The sequence below is a fragment of the Podarcis gaigeae genome, assembly GCF_964106915.1.
Source record: "Podarcis gaigeae genome assembly, chromosome: 1".
NCBI classification, from domain to species: domain Eukaryota; kingdom Metazoa; phylum Chordata; class Lepidosauria; order Squamata; family Lacertidae; genus Podarcis; species Podarcis gaigeae.
The window spans coordinates 17,446,783-17,461,156 of record NC_139678.1 but is presented as its reverse complement, the minus strand read 5'-3'; the positions used below and the strand labels follow the sequence as shown (position 1 = coordinate 17,461,156).

Sequence of the window (14,374 nt, the reverse complement as noted above, 5' to 3'; positions counted from 1 at the left end):
CTGCTCAAAGTGGTTGGGAAAACCCAGCCAGATAGGCAAGCTAGCCCAACAACCCCTCCACCCTGAAGTTAGGAATCGGAAATAACGGGGGTGGGATCATGTACAACATGGTTGCATATACCCGACAAGAAATATAATTGTTGGGAAATCCATATTCCATTGGAAATAGCCATTGCCTGCCTGAAAGTGTGAAGTCTTTAACAGTGAAGAGAATCTTCCCTCACTCGTAAGTTGGTTCTGTATTGCGTTATGTGGCTTCCCATCCTATCCTTCCTTTTAGGATTAGTTTCACCCTTACTGATGAGGGTAGCCTGTATCTGTTTGGCTTTTTTAAGGGAAAGGGCCATAACTCAATGGTGGAGAATTTGGTTGGCATGCAGAAGACCCAAGGTTCATAGAACTATAGGATTGGAAGGGAGCCTGAGTGTCATCTCGACTTACCCCCTGGAATACTGGAATGTCAGTTAATTGATTTTCCAAAACAAAGATAAATAAAACATATACTCTTACATTCAACATTTTTGTGTCTTCTTACTTACCATGCGCATTATTGCACCTGGACTTTCTTCCTTCCCTACATCGGCTTTCAAAATTAACATCCTCTCTTACAGATTCTTACTTACACTCTGTCCACATCACAATATTTATATTAACCCTGCTACAGTCTTTAAGCTTCTACAATTATTTCGTAGGTACTCAACAAATTTACTCTACTCCTCTTCAAACTTTGTTACTTTTTGGTTCTGAATCTTACAGGTCATTTTTGCCAATTCTACGTATTCAAACATTTTCGTCTGCCACTACATTAAAGTTGGGATTTCCTGGGTTTTCCATTTTTGAGCCACTAGGATCCTAGTGGCGGCCATGGCGTACATAGATAATTTATGGTCCTCTTTTCTTAATTCATCCCCTATTATCCTTAGCAAAAAAAAGCCTCTGGTTTCTTTGGGAAAGTGTATTAAAAAAGTTTTTTTCATTTCGTTATAAATCATGTCCCAGAATTTTTTAATTTTTTCACATGTCCACCACATGTGAAAAAATTCACTATCTTTTAATTTACACTTCCAACAAGCTTTGTTCCTCACTCTATACATTTTTAGTTACAGATAGGTAGCCGTGTTGAGTCTGCCATAGTCAAAACAAAAAAATTCCTTCCAGTAGCACCTTAAAGACCAACTAAGTTAGTTCTTGGTATGAGCTTTCGTGTGCATCTGAAGAAGTGTGCATGCACACGAAAGCTCATACCAAGAACTAACTTAGTTGGTCTTTGAGGTGCTACTGGAAGGAAATTTTTTTGTCTATACATTTTTGCTAGTTTAACCGGAGTGATATACCACCGGTACATCATTTTCATTAAATTTTCTTTTCAAGTAGAACACGCCGTAAACCTTGCACCTTCATCTGGAATGTCAGTTAAAGCACCCATGACAGATGGCCGTCCAACCTCTGCTTAAATACCTTCAAGGAAGGTTCAGTCCCTGGGAGACACCCTGGCTGCACTAAACAGTGCTGAGGTGGATAAGCCAGCAGAATGATCTGGCTTGGTATAAGGCAGTTTCCTGAGTTCCTTCATTATGGCAGCTTGTCTACTGGACAGTCAACAAGCATGTATGAGTAGAAAAGCCATTAACATTTCACCTTCTGAAAGAATTAGCAGTAGCAGCATGGATACGTTCAGTCCTGAGGAAACATTCCAGAAGCTTGGGAACAACGTCAAAATCTGCCGAATGACATTGCAGACTGGAAGTTGGCCAGTGGCTATGCAGATTCCTGCATGCGTTGACCTAGCAGCAAAGATAGGCACTAACTCTTGTCGACTTTTGGCAAGGATTTTTTTCTCTTCAGATTAGAATGTGCAGGACCACTCTCTTTTCTAAAGGAGCTGCAGGATTGCTTTCAAAAACATGCTTTTGATGCATGTAAGTTTTCTGAGAGGAGCATCTCTCATGGAACTGAACCTGTGTGTATGAGCAAAGTATGCCCCAAACACTCTACTCCACAAAAGTTAATGCTATAATAAACTCGCTGGTCTTTTAAGTTGCCACAGGGCTAATTGAAGTTTCCCAATCAGACTGTGGCTGGTGTCATACTCCTGCTGATACTTATTTTATTTGGATGTATTTACTGAAAAATATTAACCACCCTTCAACAAAAGATTCCGGGAGACATGCAAGAAAGACGTTCACAAAATATGGTGCGCCAAAGTGAATAAAAGGAATTCACGCAACATACGTGTTTATTTAAATCGAACAAACATTTAAATACTAGGGGCTCTGCTCTCACCCCACTTGCCATCATTAAACCGCTAGTACTTCCATAGACAGCATCTTAAAAAGCAGAGACATCACCTTGCCAACAAAGGTCCGTATAGTTCAAGCTATGCTTTTCCCAGTAGTGATGTATGGAAGTGAGAGCTGGACCATAAAGAAGGCTGATCACCAAAGAATTGATGCTTTTGAATTACGGTGCTGGAGGAGACTCTTGAGAGTCCCATGGACTGCAAGAAGATCAAACCTATCAATTCTTAAGGAAATCAGCCCTGAGTGCTCACTGGAAGGACAGATCCTGAAGCTGAGGCTCCAATACTTTGGACATCTCATAAGAAAAGAAGACTCCCTGGAAAAGACCCTGATGTTGGGTAAGATTGAGGGCACAAGGAGAAGGGGACAACAGAGGACGAGATGGTTGGATAGTGTTCTCGAAGCTACTAACATGAGTTTGACCAAACTGCGGGAGGCAGTGGAAGACAGGAGTGCCTGGCGTGCTCTGGTCCATGGGGTCACGAAGAGTCAGACACGACTAAACGACTAAACATCAACACTTCCCAATCGCACCCTATGCAACTATTGAGCTTCCCTTTTCTTTTTTCCAACTACATTTCTGAAGCCATTTTTCTGCAATTGTACCCATTTTCACCTTCAATCCCATATGCATGCCTCCTCCCTCGTTTTTGTGTTCCACCCTTGCATGGGCACCCCCCCCCCCGCTATTCTGCACCTTCCTCCTTCCATACGTTGTAACTGTTAAGCACTCTTTTCACCTTTTTACCAATTATGAAGCCGCCACACACCCCAATCCCTTGATGGCCTTTTGGACCCCTGCTTTCATCTTCACCCCCCATTTCCATGCCGCTGCCTCTCCTCTCATATTCTGCTGCTCTGCCCTTTTGCACACACAATCATTATTACGATCTCTGTTACTTGGAAGATGTAGAGAATCTAAAGAGCAAACCCGCCAGTTTGCTTGTTCAGTTGGAGATGGTTAAGTTCCGCTGATGGATGTTGTTCCATGCTCACCCAAATAGTTTGATGCTCCCCGAAGCATAATTCTCATTCAGAAATTGAGGCAGCCCTTGGCCAGCAGGGGTGAGATGCCTAAAATAGGAATCTCAATATAAAGAAAACCCATAGAGAAAGTTCTCCGATCCAGATATTTCCAAAGTGGCAAATTATGGACAGGATTCAACTAATGAGTCCCATTAGCAGTAGTCTTGCATATGGAAGGAGAGGAGGATAATTCCATCTGGATAGCTAAAATGCTTTCACTAATAAAGTAATAATAGTATTAATAGTAGTAGTAGTAATAATAATAATAAATTATTTATACCCCTCCCATCTGGCTGCCACTCTGGGCAGCTTCCAACAAAATATTAAAATACAGTGGGCTGCTAAACATTAAAAGCTTCCCTAAACAGGGCTGCCTTCAGATGTCTTCTAAAAGTCTGGTAGTCGTTCTTCTCTTTGACATCTGGTGGGAGGGCATTCCACAGGGCGGATGCCACTACCGAGAAGGCTCTCTGCCTGGTTCCCTGTAACTTGGTTTCTTGCAGTGAGGGAACCGCCAGAAGCTGGACCTTAGAGCTGGACTTCAGTGTCCGGGAGAACGATGGGGGTGGAGACGCTCCTTCAGATATCCTTCATGTAAAATGACCAGAAGAACATGACATTGATTTCCTCCTTTTGGCTGAAACTCCACAAACATGGAATGACTTCAGTGCATTGGCATATATGTATTATGATCGATCGATTGATTTTTTATGCATGCAAAGACTGACCGTGTACATAGCCTATGGATGATGCTGTAACTTCATCCTGGGGCAAGTGATGGTGGAAACGATATTTAACGCCAGCTGATAGTGGTACACACTTGTAAATCCTGAGTTGATTTGCCAAAGAGCGAAGAAGTGCCCAACTAATGCACCTACTGGCTACCTCCACTGAGCATTGACAAAGCAAAAGGAGGACTTAGTAATGTGGCAAGTAGGTTGTGATGCTCCACTGGCGCATTTTGTCATGTCCTCTCACCACCACACATACACAATGGGGACAAGAGAATTGCCTATCTGGTTCAGACTATGGTCCATTGAGTCTCGCATTCCTTTTCCAAAAAATGGCTGGCGTGAAGCCTTTTGGTACTCAAGAGCAGGGCATGAAGGTGACAAGTACAGTTGCTGTTTGTCTTCTGTATCTGCACAGCTAAGTCCCATTTAGCTATCATGGCTAAGAGCCAATAGGAATATAAGGCCAGTCGTAAATTCATGCTAATACAAGATGACATCGTTCCCTACGGTGGCATTTTCACTGCAAGGAAGAGGCACTTGTGGGATTCTCTGCCCCGGGTGCCAAAATAAATTGGCTGTCCTTGGGTAGCAAAAGTGACCTATTGCATGAGGTGGTGTGTGCTTTTATAATGTGTGAGTGGTGAATTTGGGCTCGGGCTTGGTAGTGGGAGGTGGAAATTTGCTCCTCCACCTCAGGTAGCAAAATGTCTTCAGCTGATGTTGCAATAAGACTCCAAGTCCAGCATCCAGTATTTTCACCTTAAGATGGCAATGGCTAACCTATGTCCCTCCCGATGTTGTCCAGCTCCTCCAGCTCCCATCAGCCCCAGCCAACATGGCCTGTCATGGGAGCTGGAGTCCAGGAACATCTGCAGGGCTACAGGATATCCACTCCTAGTTTAAAACAGGGAAAGGGAGGACCACTGTCTGAGACTTTGCGGAGTCTGAGAAGACAATGCAGCGGGACTACCAAGTTCTCAATCACCACCACTCAAGGCAACTGGAATTGCATTGCTCAATGCAGTGGCAGACCTTGTGTCATAGTCCTGTGCTGCTAGCCAAGGCAGAGCTCAGTGGAGGGAGAAGCCAGCCAACCAGCCAAGTCTCAAGGAGGGTACTTGCCTGGTGGCAGAGTCTGTACACAAGGTCGAGTCCAGTCCTAAGGTCATGAGTATCTCAGTAGTCAGACGATCCGGGGGGGGGGGGTCAAGACGATCCCGGGGGGGGTCAAGAAAGCCGAGGGTCCAAGGTCATAAGAAGCAAGAAGCAGTGAGATCTGGTCAGGAGCAATGAATGTTGTTTCCAGCAACCGACCGAGGCAGGAAACCCTGCTTAAGAAAGCTGGAGTCAACTGGTTCTCATCAGGAGCAAGAAGGCTGATCAGCAGCAGGTGGAGTGTCACTTCGCCTTCTGCTCCTTCAAGCTGCTACTCAGCAGGTGAAGCTGACTCCTGGCCCATGACCTTGGGGTCTCAAATTTCAGCAGTGCCCTGTGTGACACCAAAATTTATCACCTTTGCGACCGAACTGGTCACAGTCACCTAAATCTGCCTCTGTTCAGTGCCACAGGGATCACTGCTGACATTATCAGGCTTTTTTTGTTGGGAGTCATTCTGCAAAGAAACAGTAAAGATATTTGTACCTTTAAGAACTGTTTCTGTGAGCTTTGGGCAGATGGGGCACAGCTGGTCATGACTACGAAAGCAGGAAAAGTTGCAGTTTGGATTTGTCTGCAAGAAAAAATACCCACAAGCTTTGCTGTTTGTTGTTTTGTAATAAAGCCTTTTATTTAATTTGGTTTTACACTGGTCTCGTGGTGTCATAGCTTCTGTCATCTGCCACCAGAGGAAAAAAAACCCTCTAACATTTTTATTTTGGGCATCTCAACCACAATCCTCCTTCCCAAAATATCTCCTCCCTTTTCAGATAAGTGTGTTTAGGTGACAGGTGTGGCTGATCCATGACCCAGGAGGCACATGCAGTGCCCCCCGCAAGTCCAGAGAGAATGATAGTCAATGGAGAAGAATGAATGGACAATGGATGAATGAAGGAAAGAGTTTGGGTGCATGAGAGAATGGACGATGAGGATGAATGAGGAATGAAGGACAAGGAAGGGGACAAATGGGATGTTCCACCCATTTTTCACTTTGCCCCACCCACCATCACGTGGTGTGTTGTCTCCACCAGTTCTCCCCAAGGGACTGCAGCCTTCAACTCTGAAAACGCTGCCCACACATGAATTAGGACTTTAGGCTTTAATGGATAATAAACAGGGACCTTTGAGTGACCCAAGACAAGACAGTCAATAAGGAGGAGTGCCTACAATTGTCCTAGAAATTCTCTGTAATTCTCAGGATAATAGTTCTGGGCTAACAAGCCTGAATTAAGAACATCTATGAACTTTACTTAAACAAGCCTGTTTAAAAATCTGAAATGAGAGGGTTCCTGTCAATCAGCATTAGCACCTTTGTGATGTCAAAACAGAGCAAATGTGTTTTGGGAAAAGATATACTTTGGCATCCATCTCTTAGGAAGTTTCTGCAAGTGGGCATTTCGGAAACCACCCCAAGGTCCTCTTAACAGAGCAAATACTGGGTTGTCCAGATGGGAATGTGTCCCTTGAGCTGGAAAATGTCCCCCACCCCAGTCTGAGGGCCCAGGACAAAAATTACTCCAAGAAATTGGTTTGTGTTTGTTTTTGTCACTGGGGTGTTTTGTTCTTCTCTTGGCAATGTTAATGTATTGGAATAAAAAAGTATATTTTTCCCCAAACAGAAACTGATCCAGAGAAGCAGGCTTCTTCTGAGATATCCCTTGCTTGGTTTTGAGACCTTTCACTGCTCCTAGGACACTTCCAAACACCAGTTTATTGTGGCACAGGTCCTTCTGAAGCCTGCGAGTTCCCACCCTCTCCACCATCTCCATGATGTCACCCTCACCAAAGCGCCGCCCTGCATTACCCCCCTCCCCTTTAATCCGGATTAACTGCTTCCAGCTTTTATTATTATTATCGGATTTTCCTGAGAAACGGCAAATCCGGGTAAAATCGAAGGGCGGGGGGCGGCATGTGATGGCATTTTGATGAGGACGACGTCATACAGGCGCTGTGCAATACGTCCATGCGTTGCGCGGAGCAGAGTCCGCAATAAACTGCCCCGTTACACTGCAATATACGGTACATTGCTACCACCCCAAAAGGGTTTTTTTGGGGGGGGTGTTGTAAAAAATAAATAAATCTGGATTAGTGATCAAAAAGGAGCCCAAGCCCTTCCCCGTCTGCGCGTGAATTTCCAGATTAGGGTCATAGGCAGTGGCTTTCTGTTTTTTCCATTTCAAAAAATTGTTTTTTCCACCAAAAAGTCTAAATCGGGATAAAGGCGAGGAAGAGGGAAAGGGCTGCAATGTCGATGCCAAGGCGTCTGGTGCGCGCACGAGGAGCCCCCCCCCCCGTTCCCACCCCACCCCCAATATCCTGCAAGAATCCACGACCGCTCCGGGTACGGAGGCGCGCCTCGCTTCGTGGTGGCGCACGCGCGCTTCGCCGCGCCCGGGCATTGCATGGCCGCCTCGCGTGTGCGCTTTTCTTCCCCGCCCGCTCTGTGCGCGTGCCTGGACGGGCTCGCCAGGTCGGCGATGCTTCTGCGAGAGCCGTAGCGGCGGCAGGCAGGCAGGCAGACGGGCGGAAGTTTCTGTCAGCAGCAGCGGGCAGCCGAGCCCCGCGGGCTTTGTGCGCTTCCTCCTCCACCTCCTCGCCGTCGCCTCCCTCCCTCCCTCCCGCCCCACGCCCACCACCCTCGCCTCGCCACATCCCGGGAAAGCGGAGCGGGAGGAGGAGGATGGCCGGGCCCCTGGACCGCTTGCCCGGCGCCGTGGAGAAGCTCCCCGGCAGCTAGCGCCCTTGGCCGGCGGGGACGAAGATGCCATTGCGCGCCAGCCGCAGGCCGCCAGGAGCAGCAGCGGGGCGACTGAGCAGCGGATGCAGCGACGCCAAAGCCCGCCGGGCTCCCTCCTCCTCCTCCTTCTCCCGGGCGCCGCTCCTCCATTGAGCATCTGACAGTCCGCAGTAGCGCGAGACGCCGACGACGCTTTTGCAGCCGCCGCCGCCGCCGCGCTGCCGAGCCCGGGGCCCGGGCAAGAGCTTCCCGCTGCGCAGTGGGAGCTGGCGGGGAGACGCCGGCCAGAGGCGGCTGCGCAGAGCTCGACTGCGGGGAAAATGAGGTGAGTCAGCCGAGCTGCGGCTGCCCCGTCCTTCTTTCTCCTCCTCCTCCTCCTCCTGCTGCTGCTGCTGCGCGCCAAGCGCCCTCCTTCCCTCCCTCCCGGATGCTGCCGGGAGAAGGCGAAGGGAGAGAGGCGCGCTCAGGCAGGCAGGCAGGCAGGCAGGGACCCCTCACCTGGCAGCAACCGGGCAGGTGCAGGCAGCGCCTCGTGAGGAGAAGAACTGGCGGGCTTGGGGCAGAGACGCGCCCCGGCGCCGGGATAGGCTGGGCATGGGGTGCCTGCCTCGCTTCCTCGGGCCTAGCAGCTGCTTTCGTTCGAGCCCCAGCACCTACCTTCCTTCCTCCCCCCTCTCCATATCTAGGAGTGGAGGGGAGTTGTCTGTGCCCCTTAACCGCTGCTGCTCCGAGCAACCTTTATTAAAAATAACCCTTTGTGGCAGGTTTGCTGTGGCACAAGGATCAGCTTCCTAAGGGAGGACTTTTCCTCGACTGTCAGAATATATGCCTCAGTTGGGTGCCAGGAGATGATCTACTTTTGGGGTGTTTCGTTGTGACAGGCAAACATGGCTTTGCCTCTGGGATCTGCCACATATCCTGTTGATCTCTGTTCTGCTGTGGGAAGCTGGTTTCTGTGGATGAAGCTGCTGTGAAAGACACAAGAGTGAGCTAGACTCCAGCTGCCGCTGCCTCCCTCACAGTTGGCAACCCTAAAACTGAGATGATGGGATAATAACCAGGGCGGGAGCCTCTGAGCACATGCAGAGGGCCTTGTCCTCAGGACAGAGGCCTGATTCATGTGGTGCATGTCTTTCTGGCTTGCCCACTGCAGGAATTAGTGATGCCATAATTCGCCTAGTGTTGGACATTGCCTGAGCCGTGCTTGGAGTAGTCCCACTAATCTCAGTGGGTCTACTTTAAGCACGACTAAGTCTGGGTCCAACTTAAAGTCTGGAGGCAGCAGAGAGACATGTCTTGTTTCTTCAAACGATAGAGGTTTCACACTGTGTTGGAATCATAACCTGCCCTACAAAGTCGAGTCGGTTGTAGGTGGTAAGAACCAGCCACTTGGGCACCTGAGATTAAGGTGTGTGTGTGTGAGAGAGAGAGAGACGAGGGTGGCACACTTCCAGGTGCGATTCAGCATCAGTGCTTCTCTTGGAAATGTAAGCAGAGCTATTCTGGCAGTGTGCATCTCCATCTTTCCTCCATTGAAAAAAAAAAACCCTAAGTGTCACTGCGCCTCCCAGTCTTTCACCAGAATGGATCCCATGCTGGTGGGTGGTGTGTTTTAGACACGATTGGCTGTCATTCCTCCAGCCTTTTGACAGATTGCACGCTCTGCATCCTGGCAAGCGGTTGTGGGGTTTTGTTTTTACATCTCATTTCTGCCCCAGCCCTTGTTTCTGCTGTCATGTGCAGCTTCCGCGAATGTAACACAACGCCTTAATTTCTGTGCTGGAAAAAGCAGCAATTTGCTTCTAGGTGCCTGTGCTATGTACTCTTGAGTATCCCCAGGAAAAGGAAAAGCACTGGGGAAAAGTACTGTGTGTGTGTGTGTGTGTGTGTGTGTGTTGTGGCCTTTGTTGCTAAGTGTCCATGTCTCTGCATATGTATATAGATTGCCATCCTAGTCCGCAAATAAATTTGGTGCCTTTCCAAGTAACACGAGGTCTTCCACCGAGGTGTATGTGTGTGCATATAGGTGTGCTGGCTCTCCCAATTCATGCAGAGGGAGAGGGAATGGGCATCAGTATGCCAAATGACTACGTAGTGCATCATGTGGAGAAACACAGAGAAAGGTGCATAGCAACAGAGACGGAGGAAACGCGCAACTCCCCTCCATTGGCAAGAATGTGGGTGTGTTCATTCCTTCCGTTGCTGCAGCCTTGCATACCCTGTGCTTGGGTGTGTTTGTGTGTTCAGAGGTTTCTTGCTTTATCTCCGTGGTGTGATGTTTGTCTATGTCTTTTATTTGTTTACAGGCAATGTGTTTGGTAGGGGGGAAACCTTAATCTCTCCCCTCCCCTCCCCTCCCCTCCCCTCCCCTTTTTATAAAAACGTGTGTGTCGGATGGATCCTTGCCCAGTTGATACTCACTCCTTTCCTTGCCCCTTCCACCTCTGTATTCAGTTCTGCTTTCTGTGCCTGTAGGATGCAGATGTTGGCTAGGCATATATTTGCGGTATCTGCCTCTCTGCGTGTATTTTCTAAGGGAGACAAGGGGAATGGGAGTTCTCTAATAAACGCCTCTTGGTTTCTTCTGGGGATGCAGGAAACAAAAACACTCCTGGGATCTTCTTCCTTTATTACAGTGTGGCTGTCTTGGTGTAGTTAGACATACTGCAGCTTGTGTGGTGGGAACACACTCTCCCCCACCCCTTTTTTTTTGCCAGTGACTTTGGAAAAGATCCAGGAACAGAGTTCTGGCTGAGGCTACTGGTTTAGCAGTGCAGATTCTGTGCAGATGGTATAATTGCTCTTGTGTGCGTGGCATTTCATTATGTATATGACAACCAGTTGGGGAGAGATCAGAATAACTTGGGAAGGAAGGAGCCTATCTTTACGTGACCTTTGTCTCTCTGAGATCACTTCGTCTCCCAATTCAGAGGACCCCAATAACAGAACCACTCATATTTACAATGGCTGGGTCATGTTATGCTGAGATAATTATTCAATGTGAGAGAATTTTGCTTCTTCCTCTTAAAGGCAGGTAATTTATTAGGGAGGAATTGGGCATCCTGGAAAAAAAACGAGATTGTCTCCCAGTCTTTCACCAGGATAAATTGATAAAATGCTAGTGGGTGATGTTTTGGGGGTTGTTGCCCCCCCACCCATAATTGACTGTCATTACTTAAACCGATATGGCAGATTATGTCAGGGGTTATAAAAAGCTGCAGACAACACATCAAAATAGCTCACCACCAGCATGGCGCTGTGTGTGCCTGTGCACATTTTGTCTCCTGCTAATCCTTGACACTTCACATGCTATTTGGTGCGTTTCTCAACACTCCAGTTTTACCCATGCCTTTTAGGGTTGTCCTAGGGACGCAGGTGGCGCTGTGGGTTAAAGCCTCAGCGCCTAGGACTTGCCGATTGAAAGGTCGGCGGTTCAAATCCCTGCGGCGGGGTGCGCTCCCGCTGCTCGGTCCCAGTGCCTGCCAACCTAGCAGTTCGAAAGCACCTCCGGGTGCAAGTAGATAAATAGGGACCGCTTACCAGCGGGAAGGTAAACGGCGTTTCCGTGTGCGGCTCTGGCTCGCCAGAGCAGCGATGTCACGCTGGCCACGTGATCCGGAAGTGTCTCCGGACAGCGGTGGCCCCTGGCCTCTTGAGTGAGATGGGCGCACAACCCCAGAGTCTGTCAAGACTGGCCCGTACGGGCAGGGGTACCTTTACCTTTACCTTTTTAGGGGTGTGGTCAGTAGAACCCTGTGCTACAGTGAACTAAAAAACGACCAATCTTGATTGCAGCCAATTTAAGGATGTTTGTTTGTGCTCGGGACTTGAGGTCTCTTTCTGTTATACGCTGTCCTATTTAGTTAAACCATGTTTAAGCTCGGTTCAGACATCACATCAGAGATGTGGTTGAGGAACCTTAATTATGGATTCATGTGTTGTGTGAAATAGACAAACTATGGTTTGTGATTAACTGCAGAACCAGAATTGGAAACCATGGTTTGAAGCGGCTTTGGAAACCATGGTTTGTGCTAACTGGCCTGTTGTTATTTATGAATCGACCAAGCATAGCTCTTGCCGCTGTTTTCCCCCCAGAGCCTGTTGCACCTTGGAGAGCAGGACTGGACGTATGAAACAGAGTACAGAGACAGTTGAAAACCAAAGCCAGCAAGCTACTCTGAGCCATATTTTGCCTGCTGTGCACTTGAAAGCTTTGAAAGCATGGTTTGGGCTCTTTAGTATGGTTAGTGTGATAGCTCTATGGTATTAGGACTTCTATGCACAAGTATTTGGGGTGGAGGCTTAAAAAGCCACAAAAAAGAGATAGAAATAGCTGGCTTGTGCTCAACCATCATAGCCGCTTCCTAATGTCCAAACTGCACTGTTCGTCCTCTGTTGTCAAGGTCCATTGTGCCTGCCATAAAAAAGTGGTAGAACTTCAGGCAAGCCAGGTTATTCCACTTTTTCTGGTGGGTTCTGCACAAATGGATGTTTTGCACTGAAATTTCCTTGGGATCATTTCCCCTCCAGTTGTCTGCTTGTGAAACTTTAACCAAAACTTTGGGGCAGAGAGGGAGGGAAGTGGACATTGCACAACTAGATGTTCTATCAAATAAGTCGGCGATGTTATAAGCACAGTGAAGAAGAAAGATAATCGATGAGGGTGGGAAGCAAGCAAAATGAGGTGCCAAGTGGGAAGAAGCTTCTTGGGATGGGATTAGCTCTCTGCTGTGTACACACCACAAACAGTTCACTTCTAATCCGGAAGCACATCTCAAAAGTACACAGCCAGCTAACAGACCTTAACTTTCTCCAAATTGGAACAGGCTCAAAATAGTTCTGAGGTGGCTCAGGACTTCATGGCTGCCATGACTTTCCTAACATGCCATTGGCCCACACTGGACCTTGTTTTCACAACTGGGCAGGAAGAGGGTGATCCAAAAGTGGGGGAGGAGGTGTTGACACCAATCCCTTGCCATAGTCAGATGCTGAGATTTAGGCTTTCAGCACCTTTTCTCCTCTGCAGAGGCAGGGGACATGTTAGGATGGTCTGCCCTTGGAGGCTGATGGAGCTAATGGGTTTCCAATGGTTCTGGAGGATTTTCTGGCTGCTATCATGGGTGCTCCTGTTGAAGCTCTGGCTGACATCTGGAACATCCAAATGGCTAGGGCTGTTGACCCTGTGCCGGAGTGCCTGCTACCGCTTGGTCCTCTGGTATACTCCAGAATTTAGGAAACAAGATGGGAGACGGCTTGAACACGAGTGGAGGAAAACTGCAGTTGAACATTGGTGGGTTCTCATCAAGCAGTGGCAGTAAAGGCATCCAAGAAGGCACAAATTGGGGCTTATGCCCAGTTTATGTACAGAAACTGCTTTGATCACCCTGTAGGATGACCTGTATTGGAAAAGAGAGACAGGGGAAATGCATCCTTGTTCATTCTCCTTGATCTCTGAGCCCTTTATATCCAAATGCCATTTCCCCTGATGGGCTGTGCATATTTAGTGGAAATATTTTCTTTTTCTTTTAAATACTCTGCTTTTCTTATGGGCTAAAGTGCCATCAGTGTTCAAAACTCCCATCGTTCTAGGCACATTTTGCGACAGGGAATTTCTTTAGCATGAGCAGTTTCCGAGCTCTGTGCCTAAGATTTCAGATTTAAAACTGCAGAGTAGAAGGAAAGGAGGAGCTTTTTCCGCCTCCCCTCTTCCAGCTACTCTCTGAAGACAGGAGAAGAGACCCTCTTAGGAATATTAGGGGGTTGGGCAGGGGAAAGACGAGACCATGTGAAAAATGAACATAATATTTTAGCTGCAGTTCATTCATTTTCAGCTTTGTATTCTTGCTATAAAAAGCGCACCTAGACATTCAATTGTTGTACCCATAATCTAGGTTTAAGGTGCCATTCAGCTCCTAGCTTTCAGATTTCAGCTTCTAACACTGAGGGCCAGGTTATATATGGAAATGTAGTACATTGAAAGGTCCGCTGACTCTGAGTTAAAGCAATGAGTTTGCCTTATTGAACATTGGGATGCCTCCTGCACTTTTGCACGCTACCTGTTCTACCCTGGTGTGATCCCTGTCCCACGATTGACTTATTTCATAAGCAGTGCCTGCCCGGGTCAGATTAAGTCCCAACAGGTTGTTGCCTGTCCTCCTCCGCTGTTACAGAATGTCTTGTGCACATCATCCAGCCCACTGCTAATTTATTTACCTCTCTTCTTGAGCTGCAAGAGCTTTATACACCAAGGCGGTACAGTATTTGGGAAGGGAATGTCCTGCTCATTTAAATCTGCAGCCAAAGTGTTGCCCTGATCCTCCTGCCTACCAAACGTGGTAGGGCTGCAAATACCCAAGAATTTATGCAAGGTACTTCAAAGCAGTGGTGGTAGTAAATTAAACTGAAAGAAGAGAGAAGCAATG

At 47.7% G+C, this 14,374-nt stretch overlaps 1 protein-coding gene across 7 annotated transcripts in view; it reads left to right on the top strand.

Annotated features, from left to right (window-relative positions):
- The first annotated feature begins 7,573 nt into the window (after positions 1-7,573).
- EVL (Enah/Vasp-like) overlaps positions 7,574-14,374 on the top strand; it is a 151,591-nt gene continuing 144,790 nt past the window's right edge. For all 7 annotated transcript variants that reach the window (XM_083733422.1, XM_083733421.1, XM_083733420.1 and 4 more), the window contains exon 1: positions 7,574-8,277. In XM_083733422.1, the coding sequence (XP_083589548.1) occupies positions 8,273-8,277 (5 nt within the window). In that variant the 5' untranslated portion in view covers positions 7,574-8,272. The remainder of the gene's footprint in view (positions 8,278-14,374) is intronic.